General features: G+C 37.2%; 1 protein-coding gene across 2 annotated transcripts in view; it reads right to left on the bottom strand.

Annotated features, from left to right (window-relative positions):
* The window catches only part of vta1 (vesicle (multivesicular body) trafficking 1), a 56,628-nt gene extending 32,477 nt beyond the window's left edge, over positions 1 to 24,151 (bottom strand). The window contains exon 1 of one of the 2 annotated variants that reach the window (XM_051645143.1): positions 23,947 to 24,151. In XM_051645143.1, coding sequence (XP_051501103.1) covers positions 23,947 to 24,037 — 91 coding nt within the window. In that variant the 5' untranslated portion in view covers positions 24,038 to 24,151. The remainder of the gene's footprint in view (positions 1 to 23,946) is intronic. The other variant, XM_051645140.1, reaches the window with a different exon arrangement.
* Positions 24,152 to 26,802: the final 2,651 nt, after the last annotated feature.

Genomic DNA, 26,802 nt, shown 5'->3' with positions numbered 1-26,802 from the left:
TTCGCCCGTTTTCTCATTGGAAATAGGTACATTTCAAAATATCACTGTCCTGGTCACAAAAGCAAAGTTTGTCGGGAATAATAGCCATTTTCTATACTTTTGAGGCATAAGCAATTAGGAACAATTTGAAACACTTACTACTCAGGAACAAAAATTGTGTTACATAGTGTTATTTTCTAATTGTCTTGAAAATATTTTTAAATTTGACACTATCTGGGTTTTTTGTAGATCAATTTTTGATAGATACTATTGCCAGGTCTCTAAAGAGTCTTTGGTGAAATTTTCATGCATTTAAGGGTTAACTGTGATCACGGTTCTGCCTCTCACTTTTAATGATATATAATTGTCTGTGATATTAGTGAGATAGAAAGCAGAAATTATTAGCCAGGTAAATATGTAAATAGTTTTTTTTAATTACAGGCTGTGTCTATGGATGACAGACCAAACCACAAGCTCTTTCAAAGTCTATTTTCACCTCAACTGACCAATCACGTTCTCTTCAGAAGTTCGCTAGTGATCAATCACTGTTTCACTTTTAGAGGACACTCAGAGATACGGAGTTGCAGATGTTTACGAGTATCGTATGTCTTGTATGTGCGCTGCTCTGATCTGTAGTGTATTACACATAAGCATCAACATCATAATGCTGTTGTTTCAGCGGTCTCAGAGCGGTTCTGTGCTCGATACACACAGATTCCATCTCTTGCTCTGATTATGTGTTATTCACAGAACAGCTCCGCTCTGAGTTTAGTTGATTTCTTTCATGTTGCTAAACATGTTACATTTAAAGCGCTCCAGATTTACTTCAATTTTGCATAATTCCAAATACGTTTGGCCATTACAAGTGTCTAAACCAGGGATTCTCAACGGGGACAGTACCGTCCCCCCCAGTGGGCGTTCAAATGATGCCAGGGGGCGCTTAGAGCAAATTAGTAGAGAGGGGGCGTTAGGTTACAAATGGGAGCGTTTATCAGTCATAATAATCAAATCTATCGTCAAGTTCCTCTTTGCATTAAAACGTTTATCTAGACTTGGAATATATCAGTTGGTTCTCAATTATACGGGCTGGTATACATTTGTACCGTGTTTCATCTGATTTTGAAGTCTAGCGACGCATCTGATGTATCTGGTTTAGCAGCGTCAAATACACAGGCGGAGGCACAACCTCAGCTAATGCACCTGTATGGCTCTGTAGATGGATATGGCTCAATGGACAGAACTGTGCGAGCGCAAAGCTCTTAAAGCTCGAGCTCTTAAACTCGCAGCTTTGCGAGAATCAGTGAGAAGCAAGGTGCGAGAAGCGGAAACCATTTGAATTCGGCACAGAATTCTACATCACCACCCTTGAATTTAATATAGTAACACTAACTGTACTTTAGGTAGAAATAGATTGATAATAAATATTACCATAAAACTACACCAGCTCTATTAAGTTTGTCATAGGCTACATTAGGGGAGTGAGGGAATATAATTAAATTTTGTTACACTTTATAAATATTTTTATTTTGTATTTATTGTTTTTACATGCGTTTAGTGTGTGAGTGTGTGTGTGTGTGTGTGTGTGGGGGGGGGGGGGGGTATGGAATGAAGTAGGGGGGCATTCATCAATAAATGTTTGAGAACCACTGGTCTAAACAAATCTAAAGTTATGCTATGGCACTGATGTTTTATGGACAGATGAGGAGATGAGAGCATTTCAGCATGTATTAAAGGAGCACAAAGCTATTGTCAACTCAAACTAAAAACAGAAACAACAACACACGCTTCTTTCAGTTTTCCAGCCAAAATAAAGACTTTAGAGCGTATAGCTATGCCACGTGCTAAATTATTACAGAAATATATTACTATTGTATACTGTAATAATAATAGTAATAATAATAGTTTTAAAAACATTATCAATTAAAGAGGACTCAAGTGTGAACACTCTAAAGAGTAACTCTTATATTGGCAGTAAAGCATGGGCAACACTTGACTTCATTTTGGTCAAAAGTAATAGTTTGTAGTTTTAACACCTTGTTCAACATGAGAGCTGCCGTGTAATGTCACTTTATTTATTTGTTTCTTTTAGAATTAATATCTAAGCACTAAAGAGTAGCAGCAGTGATTATTTAAAAAAAAAAAAATCAAATCGTGCAGCCCTGTTTTATTAAAAAAAAAAAACGAAAAAATCAAATGACAGAATAATCGTGATTAATAACCGTGATTAAAATGTTGAGCTAAATAATTATGATTATCATTTTAACCTTTATCATGCAGCCCTAGCTTCTATACTTCTTAAGCTAATCTTGGAACTTGACAGTGTGATACTGCAGATATTGTTGTATGACAAATAGCTTTTTAGGTTCCTCATTTGTATGTCACTTTGGATAAAAGCATCTGCTAAATGACTAAATGTAAAATTTGTTTCTTTTGATTTTGGAGTAAAATAGAACCAGTACCTTTTCTTGACAGAATCACCAATAGAGCAAGGACAAAGATTTATGAGCTAGCAATTTGAAGATATGTTTCAGCACTGATAGCTTCACCAGGACCTTTAGAATTAAACTAATATTCATGGTTTATATTATGTAGGACATCTTTATTCCATTGTGACCTCAGGAAAGCATCTCCATTATATGATCTAAGGGAACACAGATTGCAATTTGGTTATAATTAAATGGTTATCAATTCAGCATGGCAGATGAGGGGAAAGGCTCATTTTCACACGACTTTGCCAAGTCCTTCCAGTTTCTTTAAGAGCAGCCCATTTCCTCTACCATGAGACCCAATTTTCAGAGATCTGATGTCCATCAAAGTAGATCATAGCATACAGTCACAAAGTCCTCCTTTGTAACTGTATAACGCCCATACTGCTCAACATCCAATTTTCCTCATCTGAAACAATGCAACACTGAGGCCATTCACAGTTGCAAACCATGAAAATAAAAACTATAATCCATTGTTTGCCCAAAGTGATTTTGTTCCTTTCTCCATTTTAATGGAAGTGAGTGAAAATAAGGACAATGTGAATATTAGAATAGAGTCTTTGAGACTTTTTTTTTCAGCATGCATGTTTTAAAAGTTGTCACAAAGCCTCTTTCAGTTACATTACAAAAGCTCCAGTAATGTTCAATATATGTTATCAGAAAACATTTTTAAGTGGTCTAAATGTAAATAAATGTGAAATTATGGTCTTGCATGTGCCTGGGCTAAACACCAGATTACATCCATCCAATGACCACTTTGCCAGACAACGAAGCCTACTACAATATCCCAGAGGCTTATTCTGACCGATTAAGCATCTACGCAAGCTTGACGTTTGACAGACGAAAGTGTGTGTGACTCTTCAGTCGAGGACATGCCCAAGTATTTCACTGACATCTGCAGTAAAGACCAGAATTGTATATTCAGGAATGTCAGCCCGCGCACTCTGCTTTCCGTGCTACAAGGATGTTATTATGTAGCTGCAGCTCAGTCTGAAGACTGGGTAAGATCCAGCGAGAAGGAAGGAAAACAATGTCAAAGAGGGCCTTTTCCATAGATTTACAGCTCAGTGACAATTAGAGAACTGGAGCTCTGTCAAAGAGACAGAACACAGAGCACAGCAGCATCAGAGGGCCATTCTGCTTCAAAAAACCACACGCTGCTAATGATTGCCACACATTCATTTGTCACAATACACATGGGGTGTCGAACATAATGTTATAATAGAAAAAGCAAATACGGACATAAAGCCAGTTTTTAAGGCACACAGTCCACCAAAAAAAAATTTTTCTTTTTTTTTTTTCTTTTTGGTGCATTAACACAAAATCATACATTATAACCACCTAATGGAATAAAAAGATATCATCCTTACTTTAATTATTAGTTGAGAGTTGCTGTTTAAAAAAAGGGAGCATGAAAACCTATATTAATGAAAACCTAAAAGATTAATGACTGCAAGAATAAACTACAATTAGAAGGGGTCAGCTAAAATACTTGGTATGACAAATCGCCCATTGTGATTCATAAAAATATTTGAGCTTTAAGGATTATAAACAAAGAGCAATAAATGAGACTGCTACACCTTTGACTAGTTATTTAATATCCCAAAATCAGCTTCTATTATTTCCGAATCCTGAGTGTAAATAAAAAAAAGTAGCAGGTAAATGGGTCCAATTTTTTAACAGCAACCATTCCAGTAAGTCCTGATTCCCTCAATAAAAAGTAAATGCTGACCTCCAGTGGCACAATGAATAAGCCATCTTTTTAAAAGCAACTGCTTAACTCTTCTAGAAGTTAAAGGAATTATGTGTACAAATCAAACAGGGCTTCAAATAACTTTCAGAACAATCATAGAGCATCCCAAAATATTGAGTTAGCCACCAAGTAATGGAAACTGTCCTAAATACAGCCTAAAATTATTTAAAACTGTATCTAAACTAGGTTTTAAGATCTAAAGTTAATAGTCAAAAGTATGTTGTACTGAGCACTTGTAAGAGCAAGGCAATTAGACAAAATGCAATTGATCTGTTTGAAATATAGGCCTATAGTTTAAAATATATACCATACAGTTAATTTAGTGTAGTACACTTATAACAGGAAGACTTCCCTTGAAGCACATTGGAATGCTTTGCTGAAAGCCATAACACAACAGTGAAAATTCATTCATACACCGCCTTTCTCATATTTTTTTACCTATAGCCTTTCCAATCAAGCGACTCCACCACTGATCACTCATAATAACATGGTCATCATTATTCTGCATGTGACATTTAAGCACATTATTATATATATTTTTTTGTGTGTGTGTTTTGCATTGTGTCCTTCATCTGGCAGCTAGAGCCAACTTGGGTTTTGGGATTAGGTTTATATTTGCGATGTGGTAACCCCAATAAATAAATAAATAAAATCACTAGATGACCTATATTATACAGCAGTACACAAAAAAGGCCATATCTATTACAAATGACACAACACATGATCCTAATCTTGAACTTTAACTACTTCCATCTGCACAACGTTAGGCTATAGGATACTAAAGGCTCCTAAATTTATTTATAAAAAATTAAAAAAATCTATCCACAGTTTTCCTAAGCAACCACTGGGTGGCTCCATGATTGATTCTAATTGCCTTTTTTCTAAAAAAATGTTGTTTCTGGTCTCAAGACGCAATGTAAAACGAACCAAAACGACCAGTCCAGATGGAGAACAAAAACCATTTAAGTGTTATTTGAAGTAAAAATGAATTTCACGCTCAACTTGTGTGCAGTTGTTGGCTGTTATAACAACTCAAAGTAGTTACTCATATCAACGTAACCAGGGTTGGGGAGTAACGGAATGCATGTAATGGGATTACATATTTAAAATACTAAATATTGGTAACTGTATTCCACTACAGTTACAATTTAAATCATTGGTAATCAGAATACAGTTACATTCAAAAAGTATTCTTATTACTGAAGAGATTACTTTGTCTTTTATTGTAATTTGTTTTATTTAATATTTAGTCTATTAAGTTGGAAAACATTTATCCATATAAACAATGCGATCCGAGGAGCTTTTGAAAAGCGGTGAAACACTTTCTTATGATTTGTTTCATTCATACAAGTGCAACCACACTGTTGTGAGTAAAAAGGTGGATATGACGGAATTGAGGAACTTTCCCATGGGAGCTTAAAAGAGTAGCAACATCGTGTTTCTACAGCATAACAAAAAACTGTTAAATGCTTTGACAGATGAAACATAAATCCAATAAATACACAAGAAATGCTAACCAATGCTGCCTTTAACATCATATAGTGTGGTGGTGTAGTGGACTAAAGCACTGAACTGGTAATCAGAAGGTTGTTGGTTCAATCCCCACAGCCATTACCATTGTGTCCTTGAGCAAGGCACTTAACTCCAGGTTGCTCCAGGGGGATTGTCCCTGTGATAAGGGCACTGTAAGTCGCTTTGGATAAAAGCGTCTGCCAAATGCATAAATGTAAATGTATAGAAAGCTACAAATATCATATTTTATATTTTAATACATTCTATGAACAGAATCCACATCAGAAAAGGATGCTGTTGTACACTCAGTGTGGTTTTGAAGTTTGGAGCAGCTAAAATAGTTAACCTTGTGTAAAGTGAACATTTAGCTTTGGTCTAAGATAAAATTGCTGTTTCTTGCTTTAACATGCATCTATTACCAGTCAAATTATATTTTATAATGAATTCTATGAAGAAAATTCACATTAGAACATAACTTTTTTTCTCAAGTAAGACCTTTGATACTAGGGCAAAGATGTACTGCATAAATGTTATTCTTAATGAGAATTTAAATCTTGCTTTCATTAACATTTTCATAAACATGCTTTTTTGTAAAAAAAAAAAAAAAAAAAAAAAAGAATTCTAAAAATCCTTAAAACAAGATAAACTTGCTTGAGTAGCAAAACTGCATAAGATATTTAAGCTTTTTTCAGAGAGTGTATTTTTTACAGTGAAGTGTATTTTCTTACTTAATTTACTTGTTTGTAGTCAAAACAACTGAAAAAATCTGCCAGTGCTGAAGTAGTAATCCAAAGTATTTAGATTACATTACCGACCTTGAGTAATCTAAAAGGAATACGTTACAATTAAAATTTTACAGCATGTATTCTGTAATCTGTAGCAAAAAAGTAACCTTCCCAAACCTGAACGTAACTAACCACGGACGATAGCTTCATGTACTGCTGATGTGGGTGAAAACACAACATGATATCAGGAGAATTTGTATGTATTACATAAAGTTTGGTTTCTAGCAAACATATATTCTCTTATGTTTGCATAGACACCAAAACATACAATATTGACAGCATCTAACAGTCATCATTTTACATGTTAACACCTGAAGAAATGTACAAATGTTTGTGTACTGTTTGAGCTGGTTAATATTGAATTCATAGAATTAATCAGTTAATTACACTTAATTCATAATCAATGAGATTAGTTAAATGCCATCACATATATTTAACGCAGTTGACATCATATGACATTTTAACGGTTTAATTCAGTGCTGTGATTTCTGCTGCCTATACAACGTTTTAAAGGATTATATCACTTTAACCAAGACTACACTTTTTTTAATGAATAAAAACCACAAAAGAAGTTTTCAGAATATGCCAAAAAACTAAATAAACCACAAAAAGCACTGTAAAACAATAAAAAAAAAAATTATTCATAAATTTGTTAGCTATAATCCAAATCCAGATTGCTTTCTGTGAAGAACAAACCCAAATTCAAGCCTTTTATTCAACAATCTCCATCTGCCATAACCGTCAACCCGTGTTGGTTCAAAATGTAAAAATTGCCGCCTCAAGAAGCATTACGACTACCGGTTTTACGGCAGTGATGTCGCATGCTCATTGGCTCTCAGGTGTCTCGTGAATAGTGGTCGACCGATATATCGCAGAGGCCGATAAATCGGCCGATATTCAGACTTTTTTTTATTTATTTTTTTATTATTGGCGTCGTCCGATACATTTTTTCCTTTTGGCTGATTTTTTTCTTGAGGGCGCCTGCTTGCATGTGAAGCATCTGAGACACGTAAACAACCACTCACGATTCATTTTGTTGTTACGTGCTATCGTGTTACTACAATAAAAGACCGGTGTGCAACAAAGTCTCATTTAAACGGTCCGCGGCAGACGCGTTTCAGCTCATAATGCTCGCCCGTTTCAATCTCCCTCTCTCTCCTCAACAGTTCCCTGTAACTTTTAACTGTCTTGTCTAATAAAACAGCAAATATCTATAAAACTAATATCATATACCATCTGCAAATATGCACATATCTTGTTTAAATAGATATAATAAATCAACCTCACACAACTTGAGCAGATCCAGAGTCCTGTGGAACACTCATTAATCTTCCTTTGAAGCACGTATTCTAACAGTCTCTCCTCAACAGTTCCCTGTAACTTTTCTAAAGATAAAAGGCAAATATCAATAAAACTTCTATTCTATTATTACCATTTGCAAATATGCAGATATCTAGTTTAAAAAGATGTAATTCACGAACCTCACATCCAGCGTTTTCTTCCCGTCAAGCGCTCATCTAATATCTTCCTCTGAAGCATGTATTCTATCAGCCAGAATAAAAAAATTTCAGGATCAGGATCAAAAGCTCCTCTCATTCACAAATCATGACGGTCTGTCTGTGACAATTCAAGTAGGTGATCCAGGCCGTTTAAACTGCCGGGAGATTGAGGCTCGCGCTGGATCCATATGAGCGCGAGTGCAACTTCAAGGCTATGTCCGAAACCAGGAAAATGCTGCCTCCGGAGGCTGTATACGGAGGTACGATAAAAATAAGGTGCTTTTCAAACTGTTCGGAAAACAGTTTCCTTAAGAGTTCCATTCATTCAAAACAGATGTCAGTTAAGCCATTAACTGATTAGGCAGCAAGGTAGCAAGTCAGCTGCCTACGTTTTCGGAAGCAGCCCAAGGTAAAAGCGCTTCACGTGTGCTATAAGTAAATGTCTTATTCACTATGCACTGTATGTACAATTGGTCTGATTCGCAATTTTTTGGAGTAAATGCGATTGCAAACGTGGACATGCCATCCATGGTTGCTGGACTACAGTGTGTACTGTTATTTCCATCTTCCTAATATATTAACAATTACTTCATGTGCAAATAAATTCGATGACTAAACAGAAATCTGAAGAAACCGCTATCTACCATTTAAAATACAATTTAATTTTTTAGTTTTGTGTGAAATGAATTAAATATATTGCTAAATAAGAGTTTTTTTTTAAAAAAAATGTTATGTTTCTTATTTACTATATTAAATTGTGTGATATGTCGGCATTGTATCAGCCACCCTGCTCTCTGGATATTGGTCTACCACTACTCGCCGTGACCATTTGCGACTTCCGTATTCTGCAATGTATATGTTTGAATGAGATATGACAGCACTGTTACAGAGTGCATCAGGAGAAGATTTACAGCGATTAATAAATAAAATAAAAAAATATTGCTCCTGTACATTAATCTACTTGTTACATGTTTTTATATAGTTGAACTGTGGTTATGTTTAGAGGTTGTGGTAGGGTTAAGGGATCGAAAATATCTATAAAACAGTAAATATGTACAAATATATTGTTCTGGTGTGCAGTATGTGCAATTGTTTTGTCTGTTTTGTTGTTATAGTGAGACCAGACTAATTTTCAGCCATGATAAGATAAACTAAAATTAAATAAAACGGAAAGATTTATTAAATCTGCACTTAACATTTCACATATTCTACTATATTTCATTATTAATCAAACATAATTTGATTCATTATTAAGGCCAGAAGTTTACCTGCTCAAAGCAGTCTCAAAACATATTTTGTATTTATTTCCCCGAAACATCAGTATGACATTCGTCTGTAGCCCTGAACATATACAGCCTAGTCATCATGGGACTAACTGGTCTCCCTTTCTCCTTCTAAGTTCAAAAACTGCCCTATAAAGATAACAGATTACATAAACACTTCCTTAAGGTGGACGCCTTCATAGACAGCTCATGTCAGAAAACAAATATCAGGTTTGACATTTAAACTCACCAAAGAAAGGATATTATATCTTACATTTTAGAAATACAAAATTGTAGGAGCAAAGGGAGGTCTACCATTGAGATTAGACTCACTTCTCAGTTCAAGTATACAATGAATTGATCCCTGCCTGCATCACCTTTGTCTATTGATGGACTACACTCTTGAAATGGAATACATAGACTACCATTTAACTGCCAAAAAAGCCTTCATCAGCCAACTAACAAAGGACAATGCATCAATGTGAACTTCTGCAGTTAATCCAGGATGAATTTCAAAGACATTAGTCATTAATCTAACAGTTCATAAACAATCTTTTTTTAAACACTGGACCTTAACACTTAGTTTACTAATCTTAAACCATGACCTGTACTGCCCATAAATAACTAATATTGGCTTTATATTCATGCTGGTTAGCCAAAGGGGAACTGGCCCCCACAGTGAGCCTGGTTTCTCCCAAGGTAATTTTTTTCGGTTCTAAATACAATTATTATTTAATTATTTAATTAATATACGCAATTTACAATCATATTTAATCAAACTACACAATGATCACTCTAAGACTTCATAGATATTACAGTTGAATTTTTTTGTTAATGCATGATTTTCTGAAAAGCTGCTTTGAAATGATGTGTGTTGTGAAAAGCGCTATACAAATAAAAATTACTTGACTTGAATAAACAAAAACAATTGCAGGCCACCTGCTGGTTGCCATGACAACAGGAAAGCAAAGCAAACAATTTAAAGGTTCCTGCTCCATGGAAACAGGATACTGCTGGTAGCCTTTTCATTAAGGTTTCTATTAGAGTATATTTCATATATAGTGATATGCAATCATGCGATTTCTTTGACATGTATATTGTGATTTTGCATGTATTGTGGACAGATGTGTTCATAAACTACTGTTTTGGAGTGTCAAACATAACTGGGGGCAAATAAACAGAATATTTAAAACATGAAATGTCAGCAGAGACTAAACAACCATTTCATATTTCATTCAACACAATCTGAAAGAGAAATGCTGTGATGCGTGCGTCCATGAGCCTGCAATGGCGGTGGTGGAGGAATAGCTTAAAACGACCTTAGAATCATTATGGAGTTATTCATCTTCGCCTTGTCATGTGTTTGTTTATTAACGGGGAGCTTTTGACACTTGAAGGGCTCTGGAAGCCCATATAGATTGTAATAACTGTCAAATAATAAAATGCCTCAATGCAAAAAATTACTTTATTGTTAAACATAAAAATATATTATATAAACCAGGGGAAAATTCTAGGATTTGAATCTTTGGTGGGGTCAGCCCCCAATGATACTATAAAATGTGCACTCCTGTTGCAAAGATGTTATGTTTTTAAAAATGTTTTTAAGCTAGCCAAATAATATTAATTCAGAATATTGTCATTTTCTATTATGTGAAACTAAATTGAAAGTCATGCTGCTTAGCAAAGTCAAGCAATCTGCATCACACCCCACTCTTCAACAATCAAGTTAGATTGATGCTATTGTTGTAAGACATCTGATTTTCTGAGCATGCAGACTAGACGGCTTGATGTTAGTCATAACAAGCAGCCATTATCTTCTCTCAGCTGGGCTAGTGGGACTGCAGCAGGGTTTTTTTTTTTTTTTTTCTGCAGTTTATAAAGTAAAGCATATTCTGTCAGTTGAAGAAGGAAAATTACAATGTTTTCTATATTGAAAAAAAAAAAAAAAAGAATGTGATTTATACTTCTAGATATTTTTGTAGCATTGTAAGGCTGGCACCGGAATGTCTACACCTAAAAGGCTCTGTGAGAACCAACGTCATAAAACTCTCTCACAAAAGCTGAAATCTTAACCTGAATATCACCAGTGTGATAAATTGCAAATCACATTGCTGCCCCCCCCCCTTCTCTCTCCCCCTTCTCCCCTTCAACAGCTCTGGACCAACACAAAGACACAAGATTTATATGTAAAAAATATAACAAATACCATGAAAACAAAGAATGCAACTGTATGTGTTTGATATCATTTAAGAGGTCTCTGTGTGACTGGTATAGTGGTCTCTTTACCATGTTGATAAAACTAATGGTAACAAAGTTATAAGGTCTTTGCCAAATACTGCATAATTCTGGAGGTCTATCCCCCTCCTTGACCTACAATTGAAATGATCTCCTGTATGTTAACAAGGTTAAACCCCAGGAAGTCAAGAACACATTCACCCCCAAATTTTCAATGTTCAAAGAATAATACCATTTGGTACACAATGTTTATTCTGTCTAGATATTTAAGGAAAGTTGGCAGGAAGCTCGGGGTATCTGTAAGCAGATCTCCCATGCTGTACTGCTGCATGTAGTTTTGTCAGGTATGTTTCTTTGACTTGTCTTTTATTTTAAGTAATGCTTGTTTATTCTGATCATGTGAAATTGGCTTTGATTTGAATTTCTGCAACAATGTTTTATATCCTACCTGACAAATAAATTGTTATTATTTGATTTATTCTGAATTCCTCTGAAATCATTACTGGAGCTTTAATACAGGAGGAAGCCATTTAAAGACTCTCAGTTTGAATTTAAACCACTCAGGACAACCAGGTAGGACAACCACCTAGGACAAACCGGGTAGGATTTAAATTTCATTAAACCAGGGTAGACCATACTGGAGCTTTAATATAGGAGAAACCACTCAGGACAACCGGGTAGGAGAAAGCCATTTAAAGACTCTCAGTCACTGCTCACCGCCCATCTTAGCAAGTTGTATGTACGTGACTAAGCGGCAATATCGTCTGGTTATGAGACAAGCCAAACCAGACGATATTAGTTAACCCTACAACCGCTGACTAAGAACGGAACTGGCTATCCATTTTCGGGATGTTTACGTAATTTAATAACGGCCGGCGTAAGTCTCCAAGATCGAAAGGACAATGAATAGAACTGGATTTAGAGTAATCAATAACCTAAAAAATGTTAAATTAAAATAATGATCAGAAATTAATTAAAGCTTACATATAAATTAGAGGTCAATTTAAAATTGGAGTCAGATTAATATCAAATTGGAGTCAGATAAAATGAATAACGGAATAAAATGTGTGAATTAACAATAATTGCTTTACTTCAGTGCTCAGAAAAGACAGAACAACGCAGAGACCTTCAAGGGCAATTTATTGAAATTTCACTCCGGAACGGAAAGAAAATTATCCCTTTTTACAGCATTACAGTGCATTCAGAAAGTATTCAGACCCCTTAATTGTTTTTCACATTTTGTTGTTATGCCTTATGCTAAAATGCTTGAAATATTTTTTTCCCACATCAATCGACACTCCATTCCCCATAATGACAAAGCAAAAAACAGATTTTTGATAACTTTGCAAATTTAGTAAAAAGAAAAAACTGAACTATCACATTGACATAAGTATTCAGACCCTTTGCTATGACACTTGAAATTTAGCTCAGGTGCATCACATTTCTCTGGATCATCTTTGAGATTTTTCTACACTTTTGATTTGGAGTCCACCTGTGGCAAATTCAATTGATTAGACATGATTTGGAAAGGCACACACCTGTCTATATAAGGTATCACAGCTGAAAATGCATATCAGAGCAAAAACCAAGCCATGAGGTCAAAGAAACTGCATGTAGAGCTCAGAGACAGGATTGTGTCGAGGCACAAATCTGGGGAAGGCTACAAAACATTTCAGCTGCATTGAAGGTTCCCAAGAGCACAGTGGCCTCCATAATTCTTAAATGGAAGAAGTTTGGAACAACCATGACTCTTCCTAGAGCTGGCAGCCCGGCCAAACTGAGCAATCGGGGGAGAAGGGTCTTGGTAAGAGAGGTGACCAAGAACCCAATGGTCACTCTGGTTGAGCTCCAGAGATCATGTGTGGAGATGGGATAAACTTGCAGAAGGACAACCATCACTGCAACACTCCACCGATCTGGGCTTTATGGCAGAGTGGCCAGACAGGAGCCTCTCCTCAGAGCAAGACACATAAAAAATAGCACCTAAAGGACTCTCAGATTGTGGGAAACAAGATTCTCTGGTCTGGTGAAACAAAGATTGAACTGTTTGGACTCAATTCCAAGGGTCACGTCTGGAGGAAACCTGACACCTCTCATCACCTGTGCAATAACATCCCATTATTTTAACATTATTTTAACATTCGTGATTAAAACTGAGCAAAATAATCATGATTTTAATTTTAACCATTATTGTGTTGCCCTACTTTAAATTATTTAAGTTAGAATAAAATATGATATCTTCATTTAGCTAAATGCTGAGATTAGTTACAATTATGATTCAGGTTGGGAAAGGAGGTGGGGGGAACCGGCTGAACAGTCAAAATAATATTTAATGAAACAAAAAGACACAACACAAACACACACATGGCAGCTGCATGTGGCTCTCTCTCTCCCAAACTGCTGCGTTCCGCTGCATTTATCCCTCTCCTCGGCTGATTAGCCCAATTGGGGGCCGGGCATGTGTAGTCACGGGCTGGCCCCGCAGTCCTCCTCCCTCCTTTGCCTCTGGCCGGGGGACCCCTGGGGGGGGGGGGGGGGCTTTGCTCTTCTGGCTTTTCCCACCTCTCTATGGCTGGGGTAGGGGACGAGGGGAGGGAAAAACAAAAAAGAGGAGAGGGAAAGGGCAAGGTGGAGCGACAGTGAGAGAGTGAGAGAGAGAGAGAGAGGAAAAAAAACTTGCTCAGCGGTTTCCCAGACATGCCGTTGCCTGGTCCTTGATCACTCCTCCACCCTCTGGCGGACGACAGCCTCTCCTCCCCGGGCGGACCGGAGCCAGTCCTCTGACCCCTGGTGGATGGAACGCCCTTCCGCGTTTTGGTGGCCGGTAGGGAACTCCTCAACCCCTGGCAGTGGCTCCACCTCTCCAGGCGGCCGGCAGTGAGCACCTCCTCCCCTCGCGTACGGCAGCCGTTCCTCTGCATCCAGGTGGTCAGCAGCAACTCCACTGTCCCCCGACGGATGGCCGCGGCTGCTCCTTTGGGTGGATGGCAGTGGCGAGGACTACACGACAGCACATCCCTCCTCCTTCCTGGGTTTCGGCACCAGTGTAACACGGTTCAGGATGGGAGAGGAGGAGGCGGGAACCGGCTGAACAGTCAAAATAATATTTAATGAAACAAAGACACACAACACAAACACACACACGGCAGCTGTATGTGGCTCTCTCACTCCCGAACTGCCACGTTCTGCTGCATTTATCCCTCTCCTCAGCTGATTAGCTCAACTGGGGGCTGGGCATGCGTAGTCACGGCTCGGCCCCGCCCTCCTCCTTGTCACAGCATGTAACATATAAACTGACAGTTCCTGAAATGTCTAGAATCAAGAAATTAATAATAAGTCTTTTAATCTATTGACATGTCTAAATTCTGGGGTCTTGGAAAAAGGAGGGACCATACCAAAAGGTTGAGAACCACTGCCTTAGACTATGATCTGTCCTGTGACATAAGGGTGCAACTCAACTATGTCCAGATTCAGAGAAAACAGAGTGAGACTATTTTATAATCCACATTTTGCAAAACAATAATTAAAAATTAAAATTAAAAAGTAGAGTAGATTAGTAGCTTTACAGCTTGTCAAATTTGCAATTTGCCGGTGTTACAGCACATAAAACATGTCACATTATTTACGCCGACATCAACGTGCAAAACGGTGGATTTGCGAGGCAGAAACAGCAGCAAGTTTCAATTAACTGCCAGCCTCTCCCAGCCAACACTGAGCGTGATCAAATGCACAGCAAGATGCTCACAACTATCAAAAACATGCTTATTAAAAAAAACGACAACGTACGAAACCTGAGATCACGAGACTTATTATTCTCTGCTTTCGAAATGTAAACAGGTATGAGCACAACACTTGTCTGTATTGGATAAGCTGGTAAAGTTTACACGCAAGGTGAAACTGGGGGACGAGGGCAAAAAAATTTTTTTTTACTCAAAGCGTTAAATAATACTGTATTATGTACATACAACATAAACCCAGAGGTCAGGTTCCTCTCAAGGTTTTTTCTCCTCCACTTATTAACATTGTGGTTTTTTTTCCTTGCCACGGTCACCGTTAGCTTGCTCATTGGGAGCTTTAAGAGTTTAAGGCATGATTTTCTATAAAGGTGCTTTGAAATGATGTGTATTGTGAAAAAGTGCTATAAAAATAATGAATGAAATAAACGAATTTGAATTTTTCTCATAATATTCAAACAAAATAAATGCAGTGCTGTTGTTTAAGTTACTTTATTACAGAGCTCTGCTTTTGTCACCAATGTCAGACACTGTTGTGTCATTTAAGATTTAAAATACATTTACACCGATCAGTCACAACATTAAAACCACCTGCCTAATATTGTGTAGGTCCCCCTCGTGCCGCCAAAACAGCACCAACCCGTCTCTCACAATAGCATTCTGAGATGATATTCTTCTCACCAAAATTGAACAGAGTGTTTATCTGAGTTACAGTAGATTTTTCGGTTCGAACCATTCTGGCCATTCTCTGAGGGGCAGTTCTGTGGATGGAAAAGCCTTGTTGATGAGAGGTCAACAGAGAATGGCCAGACTGGTTCGAACTGACAAAGTCTACAGTAACTCAGATAACCGCTCTGTACAATTGTTGTGAGAACAAAAGCATCTCAGAATGCTATTCTGAGATGCGGGTTGGTGCTGTTTTGGTGGCACGAGGGGGACCAACACAATATTAGGCAGGGGGTTTTAATGTTGTGGCTGATAAGTGTAGGTCGAATCCCTGAATAAGTTTAAGTGGAAAATTTTTGTGGGCGCTGTTTTTTTTTTTTTTTTTATAATAGCGTAGTCTCATATCGTATCGTGAGGCTTCGGCATCGTATCATGAAATTTGTGTATCGTTACATGCCTAGTTAATGCTGAATAAGAAAACACATTCTTGAGCAGCTAAGCATTAAACATTGTACAATATTTTTTCCCATGTGGTCCATTTATAATGTTAGTTGTGGCAACAACAGTCATGATTCAGTTTTTATGACCATTTCAAACTTGTACAATAAATATTTGTACTTGTAAGCTGAAATTTACACTCACAGTCCCAATGTGAAAACTTGTAAAATAAAAATCTTTAGTTGAATGCTGCAATCTGCACCTGTGTTTTGAATTAAAAGTTGCAGACAAATATTCAAAAATGTGTAAAATTACTTTCATTTAAATACAATGACAGACACAAACTTGTATAACATATTTACTTTTGTTGCTTTTTTTAGTCTGGAGCCCTGTTTTGTACTTTAATTCACTTTCGCAGTAAAACCAAAACTTGCCATTTACAACCTCTCAAATCTGCCACTGCAACTTCAAAACTTTGTGCCTTGACTTTTGCAACATTTGTGAAAAACCTGCAGCAAAACTCACTTGTGCACTTGTAAATCAAGATGTGAGAGAACAGACTACCGGCGCTGGGCGGGGCCAATGAAGTCGTGACTAATCACAAGAGCTGGAACGACTGATGCCGGACCAATCAAAACGGATCATCTTAGAATAAGACGACGTTTTTTAAGCAAAACAAGTCCAGCGGTGGCAATGGCTGGCTGATGCAGTGGCAGGACAAGTTAAATAATGTGACAATTAAATGATTAAGAGTGAATTTATCATGTAACAAATCAAATGAGATGATTTGATCACGTTGATCTTGGCGCCGAAAGACCACACATGTAATGTCTAAGGATGGTAATGAGAAAATTCCCTGAAGAAATGTTTCTGCAGGATGTTTGCATTTAAGTTTGCTGTCATATGCCCTAAGTTCCATATTTCAATGAAAACATGAAATAGAGGTTAAATATCAGTTAGGTGTAAGAGTGAAGTAAGAAAAACTCAGTTATCACAAGAGAACTGTTCCAACATTTAAAATATGCTGAATTATTGATAATGCCAGAGACATGATAGCTGGCAAATCCTTAAACTATCAGAGTGCAGCATTCTGCTATATTTCAGTCATTTTCCGACATATATCTTCTGTATTATTTAAATTTTTTATTAAAATGTTTAAACTAAAAGTCTGGTATCATGTTGTTGGACAGAAACATGTTTGATTACGTAAAACACACAACAACTTCAGTGTTATTCTTTCAAAAAATTTCTCCTCATTTTCACATGAATGGGTAACAACATTAATCACGCTTGCTGACTATCTATAGAAGATTAAAAATCATGCCTTTATTATTTCATTATTAGTATTTTAGTTAGTCGTTTCCCTTATATTTCTACTTCAATGTTGTAACTGATTAGTGCCCGACCGATTTATCTTAGCCTTTCACAGATATATCGGTATCAGCATATATGTTTTCCAATATGTTCAGATATGAAAATATTTTCAGAACATATAATGCAGAAAACAATGCTTGGGGTGATTTAGAATTGGTGTCATTACTAGGGATGTGCGCTACGACTAATTTGACTGTCGTTTAAACGTAAGTTTTAGAACCGACTAGTCTAAAGAGAAACCAACCTTCAGAAAACAGTAAAAAAAAAAAAGTATGCGACCCATTTAAAATATTTAATCTATTCCATATCCGATGCTAAATTCCACTGAAAAGGGGCATTTATCTGCGATGTGCTCTCCTTGAATTATAATCACTGTACATTAAATATAGAACATGACACGCATTCACTGAATCAACATTAGCAAATATTTAATAGACATATTTATTGAAAACAATTTAATGAATAGTGCAGGATCAATGGAACAACCATTGGAAGCCTGTTCTAAACGGAAATCACCAAGTAAAAGTTACTTAACATATTAAAACAGTCAGGACGTTAAATAATTAACAGGTAAGCCAAATCTGAGAGAAAAAAAAATGTGCTGAAAAGTTGCACGTATTTCACGACGTGCAGTCGTGCTTTAGCCATTGATCTAATATGACAGCTGTTCAGTAAAGAACGTCAACCAATAACAGTTAAGATGTTTAAAAAAAAAAAAAAGTAGCTATAGGATAGAAAGAAATATGCCTGTGATGTAGCTTACAATAAACCTAATGTATTCTAAACATGACGTGCACACAGAATAAAAGATAGTTTAACACGTTAAGCAGTCGGCACCTCATTGAAAATAGCCTTCTTAATCAGCAGATTAACCACCCCCCCCCCCCTTTTTGTTAAATCTCAAAAAGTCATACAATACTTTAGAAACCCACTTGTGAAATAAAGATAATATTGTGCACAGTGTACATTCTTGTTTGAAATGAGACTGTTCGCATATTTATCCAATCAGAATAAAACTTAGGTAATTTTAAATGTCTTTTACGTGACAGTAATTCATTTCTTAGTTTTATCTGTTTTATTAACTCGTCCATACTGATCAATCCTGAAAATCAAGCACTAAGAATGTACACCTTGACGCCTTAAGAATAAGATATATAATTTAGAACTTAAGATATTGCCTGATCGCAATGACTTGCATTAATCATGATTATTTGAGATTACCATGGTCTTGTTCACTTTAATTTAAATCGCATACTGACACCTAAATAATGGAAATAAGCGAATACTAAAAACACCAGAAAATGTACATTTCTATATCTCTAATTCAGGTGCAGCAGGAAAACAGATTAATTATAACTTCCACTGAATTCTAAATACAGTAGATAGCCATCAAGTAAGTGCTCTCTCACATCTTGATTTACAAGTGCAAAAGTGAATTTTGCTACAGGTTTTTCGCAAAAGTTGTTGCAAATGTCAAGGCGGGAAGATTTGAAATTGCAGTGGTAGATTTGAGAGGTTGTAACTGCCGAGTTTTGGTTGTACTGCGAAAGTGAATTAAAGTACAAAACAGGGCTCCAGACTAAAAAAATTACTTAGGAGCCAATGGCTCCTAAACTGAAACATTAAGGAGCCAAATGGCTGTTTTTAGTCGCCAAATCACAGAGTTGCTCGATTTAGATTGCTGTTCAGAAAAGAGATAGAAAGCCGAAGAAAAGGAAGACAGCTTATAACCCATTAATAGGAGGTTTAATAAACAGTATATATACAGTGGCATGCAAAAGTTTGGGCACCCCGGTCAAAATTTCTGTTGCTATGTATAGTTAAGTGAGTAGAAGATGAACTGATCTCCAAAAGGCATACAGTTAAAGATGAAACATTCTTTTCAACATTTTAAACAATATTAGTGTATTATTTTTATTTTGTACAATTTTAAAGTGAAAAAAGGGAAAGGAGCAACATGCAAAAGTTTGGGCACTCCAAGAGATTTGATCTCTCAGATAACTTTTACCAAGATCTCAGACCTTAATTAGCTTGTTAGGGCTATGGCTTGTTCACAATCATCCTTTGGAAAGGCCAGGTGATGCAAATTGCAAAGCTTTATACATACTCGGACTCCTCAAATCTTGTCCCAACAATCAGCAGCCATGGGTTCCTCTAAGCAGCTGCCTAGCACTCTGAAAATTAAAATAATTGATGCCCACAAAGCAGGAGAAGGCTATAAGAAGATAGCAAAGCATTTTCAGGTAGCCTCAGTTTCCTCAGTTCATAATGTAATTAAGAAATGGCAGTTAACAGGAATGGTGGAGTTCAAGTTAAGGTCTGGAAGACCAAGAGAACTTTCAGAGAGAACTCCTCGTAGGATTGCTAAAAAGGCAAATCAAAACCCCTGTTTGACTGCAAAAGACCTTAGGGAAGATTTAGCAGACTCTGGAGTAGTGGTGCACTGTTCTACTGTGCAGCGACACCTGCACAAATATGACCTTCATGGAAGAGTCATGAGAAGAAAACATTTCCTGCATTCTCACCACAAATTTCAGCATCAGAAGTATGCAAATGAACATCTAAACAAGCCTGATGCATTTGGGAAACAAGTCCTGCGGACTGATGAAGTTAAAATATAAAACTTTTTGGCAGTAATAAGCAAAGGTATGTTTGGAGAAAAAAGGGTGCAGAATTTCATGAAAAGAACACCTCTCCAACTGTTAAGCACGGGGGTGGATCAATCATGCTTTGGGCTTGTGTTGATGACAGTGGCACAGGGGAACATTTCAATGGTAAAGGAAAGAATGGATTAAATTAAATACCAGCAAATTCTGGAAGCAAACATCACACCATCTGTAAAAAAGCTGAAGATGAAAAGAGGATTGCTTCTACAACAGGATAATGATCCTAAACACACCTCAAAATCCACAATGGACTACCTCAAGAGGCGCAAGCTGAAGGTTTTGCCATGGCCCTCACAGTCCCCCAACCTAAACATCATCGAAAATCCAAAAGGGCAGGGCACACAAGACGGCCCAAGAATCTCACAGAACTAGAAGCCTTTTGCAAGGAAGAATGGGAGAAAATCCCCCAAACATAAATTGAAAGACACTTAGCTGGCTACAAAAAGCTTTGATACTTGCCATGGGGTGTTACTAAGTACTGACCATGCAGGGTGCCCAAACTTTTGCTTTGGGCCCTTTTCCTTTTTTGTTATTTTGAAACTGTAAAAGATGAATATAAAAAAGTAAAATTGCTTAAAATATTAAAGAAATGTGTCATCTTTAACTTTAAGCCTTTTGGAAATCAGGCCATCTTTTGCTCGCTTAGCTATTCACAGCAACAGAAATTTTGATCAGGGGTGCCCAAACTTTTGCATGCCACGGTAGTTGAAAAGATAAGTTTGCATTCCCTTTTGTCTCAAATGTTCTCACCCCTTTCATAATTTATACAAATATAAGAGATAAAATATTTTTTTATTTAGTACTGCTCTTCAGAATCTACATTACAGATAATTACATAAAGTATAGTATGCATATAGTAGTGTGTTGTCTTCTTGAGCATCAATGAATGTTTGCACCTTGTGTAATAGTTGTGTACAAGTCCCTCACTAGACCTTTTTCACACTCCGGGATTTGGAACGCGGACGTAAATGATTGCTGGGTAAACTTTGACAGCTGTGAATGGGAGACCACAGCAAATCTTATTTTCACTTACCAATTTGCTCCAAGAGCAAAATAAAAAATCCACTATTACATATGAATGACTTTCCAGAAGGAAAAAAATAGAGAGTGGTGAATTAAGACAATCAGATGGGAGAAGATGCCAAATTTACTGTCACTTTCTCAGCAGCTGTAATAGAAACCCCCTCGCAGCTGTGGTAATTCATTTTTTAAAACTAGGGTTATATAACACAAAGCATAATGTTATACATCTACACTCAATATTTAAAAAAAGTTTGCTAGATTTACGCTGCTAAATAAGGCAGAAATGCGTCATCACAGTCTGTGAAAAAGGTGTATTGTCCTAAGTGTCCAAATCTTGATTATATATAATTTAAATAGTTTTACATATTACCTTAGTCTTTCTTTACTGTTACCGGATGGCCCAGACACAGAGACCACAAAAGTGCAAATTGCAAGAAATCTCAGATGCAGAGTTTTGTGCTATTCCAATCCCAATCCCAATCAATTGCCAGAAGAAAAAAAAGTGGTACACAACACGGGACTTTTAATTATAAAGAAGCCCGAAATACACGAGACTCTTATTTTGAAATGTATGCACTCCCAGTTGTGAGCTCACTGATGGCTGATTCGCTGAGAAAGACAATCTGATTCAAACTGCTAACCTGAGCTCCTGAGTTGAAACCCTGTTCTTTTCGGTGATTCATGAAAAAGATCTGGTTCAAAAGAGTCATTTGTTCACGACTCTCTCACGCTGGGTTTGTTGTTGCATGCAGTGCATTGAGCTCGTCAGAAACAGAACGGGTGAAAAGCGGTGCGAGACACACTGGTGGTGCTCTAAAGATGTATTCAATAACTCACAAGATAATGTCTGACGAAACCGCATGTGAACGCACACAAGCTGACTGTCACCAACGGTGACTAGATTTTAAATGATTGTCGCAATCAATTATTTCTGGTCACATTTGCGACCGTTTTAGTCACAGTCTGGAGCTCTAATTAAATACCTAATACAAGTTTGTGTCTGTCGTTGTACTAATATGAACATCATTTTACACATTTGTGACTATTTGTCTGCAACTTTTAAATCAAAACAGGTTTTGGATTATTGTCTATGAGAGAAGATTGCAGCATTCAACTTCAGATTTTTATTTTACAAGTTTTCACAACAGGCTGCGAGTGTAAATTTCATGTAACAGGTACAAATATTTATTGCATAAATTCTCAACTTCAAATCTACAAGCTTCAAATCTCTCGAGTTTTGCAAGAGATTTACCTTCATATTCTGACCCTTAGAATGCAGGGCAGAGAGCCAACACTCTTTGGACATGGGCGATTCCTAAAACTGTTCAAAAGACTTTTTCCCCAATGTCATCTACCAAGGAAAATTCAGCGAACAACAAAACACTCTGTATTCTGGAAATAGAATGTAAAGGCAATTACATGCATTTCATTAGTCATCAACTCTGCCCACTTGTGAAACCTGTTAAGTGTAACCTAAGTGTAGTGAGGTTATGTACGCAAATAATATCAGTTTACGTCAACCTTAAAAATCTTTGAATGGCGGTACTAGCCTATTGTATTCCTAAAACTGGATGCACCACATACAAAGTCAGACACACTTAGATGATGGTTCATATCCAATGCAGCACCAAATAACATTTCTACAATGCAGGACTAGACAGACTGGGGGAAAAATATTTTACTTTACATTGAAAAGATCCATTTAACTTGTTCCATCACAATAACAACAGGAACAGAGGCAAATTCTAAGCAAACTAACCTACATTCTGGAAATATACTGCATACAGGGTATTGAACCCCCCCCCAGTACACATCCCATGTTGACTACCAACAAACCTCAAGGTGGACTTCCCATGGTGAAAATAAAAACAAATGATGAAATCATCTCCCCTTTAAATATGATGTCAGTACAAAATATATCTGAAATGATTCAGCAGGTATCCACTAACAACAAGAAGCCGACATGCTTTCATTTGCCATGTAAGAAACAAACTGAATACCATCCTTAATGTAAAATTACATATCAACTAAAGGTCTCAGCACATTCAACTGTCTAACACATTAAACTCCATGTGATGTACTCGTGATGAATTTTCAGCTAACCTTTCTCAAGCCAGTTACTGTAGTTTCAGCAAACCAGTTAGCCAGAACTGCTACATTTGCTTATTAACTTATTTCATTAAAATTACCTTCGTGGAAAATGATGGCTATGTAACTGTGAAATTAACTTAAAATTAACTCAAGACATGTATATTCGTAATTAATGCCTGTTAAAATATCAAATATGGGCGTATAACAGCAGCTGCTAACCAGCTTAGCAAAGAAACTGAGGCTAACATTCACAATAGCCAGTGACAGACTGGTTTAAATACAACATTTCCAACTGCACCACGCAGTTTCACTGTTTAGTTCATTAAACCACATTTCTATTTGAGTTAAACTGGGATAATTTGCAATTTACAAGTTTAATAACCTAGTGAAAGGGAGGGTCTGCTATCTGTCTAGCTAACAAAACAAAGCGAAATATAACTTACAGTAGTAGGCGATCACGGGGTCTCTTTTATCATGTTCCTGTGCTGTTCTCAAAAGGTGCTGAATAGCTTTCAGCTGCGGTGGAACCGCCATCCCGAAGAAAAGTGACTGTCACAAACTTCTACGATTAGCAAGAGCCAAAAACTGACTAACAACAATGATGACAGATGCACGCGCAGGAGCCACTTCCGCGTTTACGTGTGAACGCGCAGCCACGCCTTTAGTGACCTCAATAGGTGTGGCATGGGAAGTGACATTGAAGACATGAATCACAAAAAGCGTCACTGCTGAAGATCAAATTTGCATTTTAGAAACTGTCTTGGGGATAGCACAGTAACTTCTTTCAGCATAAAAATACTTTTCAGCAACATGTAAACAGTGGAACAATAATGAAACTCAAAACAACAAAAGAAACAGCAAAAATGTAAAAGAAAATGATTGAAATTTACATTTATAACATAAACATATATAACATTACAAAAAATATCATTGTCTTAAGAACACTGTTATATAGCCTAGTTGATTGCATTGTCACTTGTTTACCTAACAGCTTTAGCAAAACTATGATGATATTGGGATTTTAGTTTGGAGGATATAATTAAAATATATACAATGAGCAAAAACATTATGACCACTCACAGGTGAAGCAAAAAACATTGATCATCTCCTAACAAGGCCACATGTCAAGGTCTGGGTAGATTAGATGGTAAGCGAATGATTAGTTCTATTTGTCAACGTGTTGAATGCAGAAGAAATGGGCAGGAGTAAAGACCTGAGCGACTTTGAAAAGGGCCCAATTGTTATGGCCAGATGACTGGGTCAGAGCATCTCTGAAATGGCAAGGCTTGTGGGGTGCTCCTGGACAGCAGTGGTGAGTACCTAGAGACAGTGGTCCGAGGACGGACAGATCACAAACCGGTGACAGGGTGTTGGGTGTCCAAGGGTCATCGATGCACAAGGGCAACGAAGACTATCCTGTCTGGTCCGAACCAACAAAAGGTCTACTGTGGCACAAGTCACAGAAATGTTAATGACGGTTACGGGAGGAATGTGTCATAATAAACGCAGATAAAAAAATAATACGCGCAAAAATAAATAAAAAGCGCAGATCAAAATTATTAGCGCAGATCAAAAAATAACAAGCATGGATCAGAAATATATAAACACATTTAAAATATGCTGCAAAAAACAACAACAGAAACATTTAAGCAAAGTCATCAGAATTGCAAACAAAATTATGTTTTCCTTTGTTATATTACTGTTTTTTGTGCTCTGTGACAATTTTGCTCATATTTTCATTTTTTTGTACTCTTACGCTGTATTTTTCTTTGCTTTTGTTTCCAAGTTCTGTGCTTGGTTTTCCAAGTTTCACGTAAATCAGGGGGCGTTTTGCGTCCCTATTGGTCCACTAGTTTTTGATCGACAGCTCCTCCTCTAGCCAGTCATTCGAAGAGGGGAGGTGACGTCACTCCAATGCAACTCCAACGGCTACTGCTTAGGGATGGGCGATACCACTTATTTTCTTTTCAATCCGATACCAAGTACTTTTAGGCCAATATCGCCAATATCGATACCAATACCGATACCTCTATTAAATTGAATTTTTTCAGTCAGAGTGCCCATGATGACCCCTGTCCATCGTTGAAAGCGCCTACAATGGTGTCGGAACTGGACCTTAGAGCAGTGGAAGAAGGTCGCCTGGTCCGATGAGTCCCGTTTTCATTTGATGAGTCCCGGCTATGTACATGTGTGCTGTTTACCTGGGGAAGTGATGGCACCAGGATGTACTGTGGGAAGACGACAAACTGGTGGAGGTAGTGTGATTCTCTGGGCAATGTTTTGCTTGGACATTCATGTGGACATCAATTTGATACATGCTACCTACCTAAACATTGTTGCAGACCAGGTACACCCCTTCATGGCAATGGTATTCCCTGATGGCAGTGGCCTCTTTCGGCAGGATAATGCGCCCTGCCACACTGCACACATTGTTCGGGAATGGTTTAAGGAACATGATGAAGAGTTCAAGGTGTTACCCTGGCACTCCAAATTCCTCAGATCTCAATCCGATTGAGCATCTGTGGGATGTGCTGGACCAAAAAGTCCGATCCACGGCAGCTCCACCTCACTATCTACAGGATCTGCTGCTAATGTCTTGGTGCCAGATACCACAGGACACCTTCAGGGGTCTTGTAGAGTCCATGCCTCGGCGGGTTAGCAATCAACAGTATATTAGGCAGGTGGTCATAATGTTTTTGCTCATTGGTGTATACATTAGAATTAAAATAATGTTCCGGGTTCAGCACAAGTTAAGCTCAACCGACAGCATTTGTGGCATAATGTTGACAACATAAATTAATTTAGACTTAGAGTTAGGGTCCCTCCTTTCTTTAAAAAAAGAAAAAAAACTTTGTTACAGTGAGGCACTTTCAATAGAAGTGAATGGGGCTAATCCGTAAACATTAAATACTCACTGTTTCAAAACTATAGCCACAACACGTAAAAAAAAAAAAAATGCATTTTATCGTGATTTGAGTGTGATATAATCACTTACTAACCATTTCTGTGTAGTTGTATCCAATTTTACAACTTTGTTGCCATGACGACGTAAGGGCATAAACCCTGTAGGCCTAATCCATTGTAGGCTAAGTGTCACAATGTGACCTTGATTTTGCTTTTTAAAGAAAAGGAGGGATGATTCGAAAAAAAAAAAATTGCCGCAAATGCTGCCGTTTGAGCTTAAATTGTATTGAACCCAGAATATTCTTTGATGAGGTTTTTGAACTAAGTGTTTGAAACCAACATACAAACCCACTGCCATATGTGGTTTTGACTTTTGGCCCATCATAACCATTTTT

Source organism: Myxocyprinus asiaticus, chromosome 19 (genome assembly GCF_019703515.2).
Source record: "Myxocyprinus asiaticus isolate MX2 ecotype Aquarium Trade chromosome 19, UBuf_Myxa_2, whole genome shotgun sequence".
Taxonomy (NCBI): domain Eukaryota; kingdom Metazoa; phylum Chordata; class Actinopteri; order Cypriniformes; family Catostomidae; genus Myxocyprinus; species Myxocyprinus asiaticus.
The sequence above is the reverse complement of the archived record's forward strand: the minus strand, read 5'-3'. Positions and strand labels throughout refer to the sequence as shown.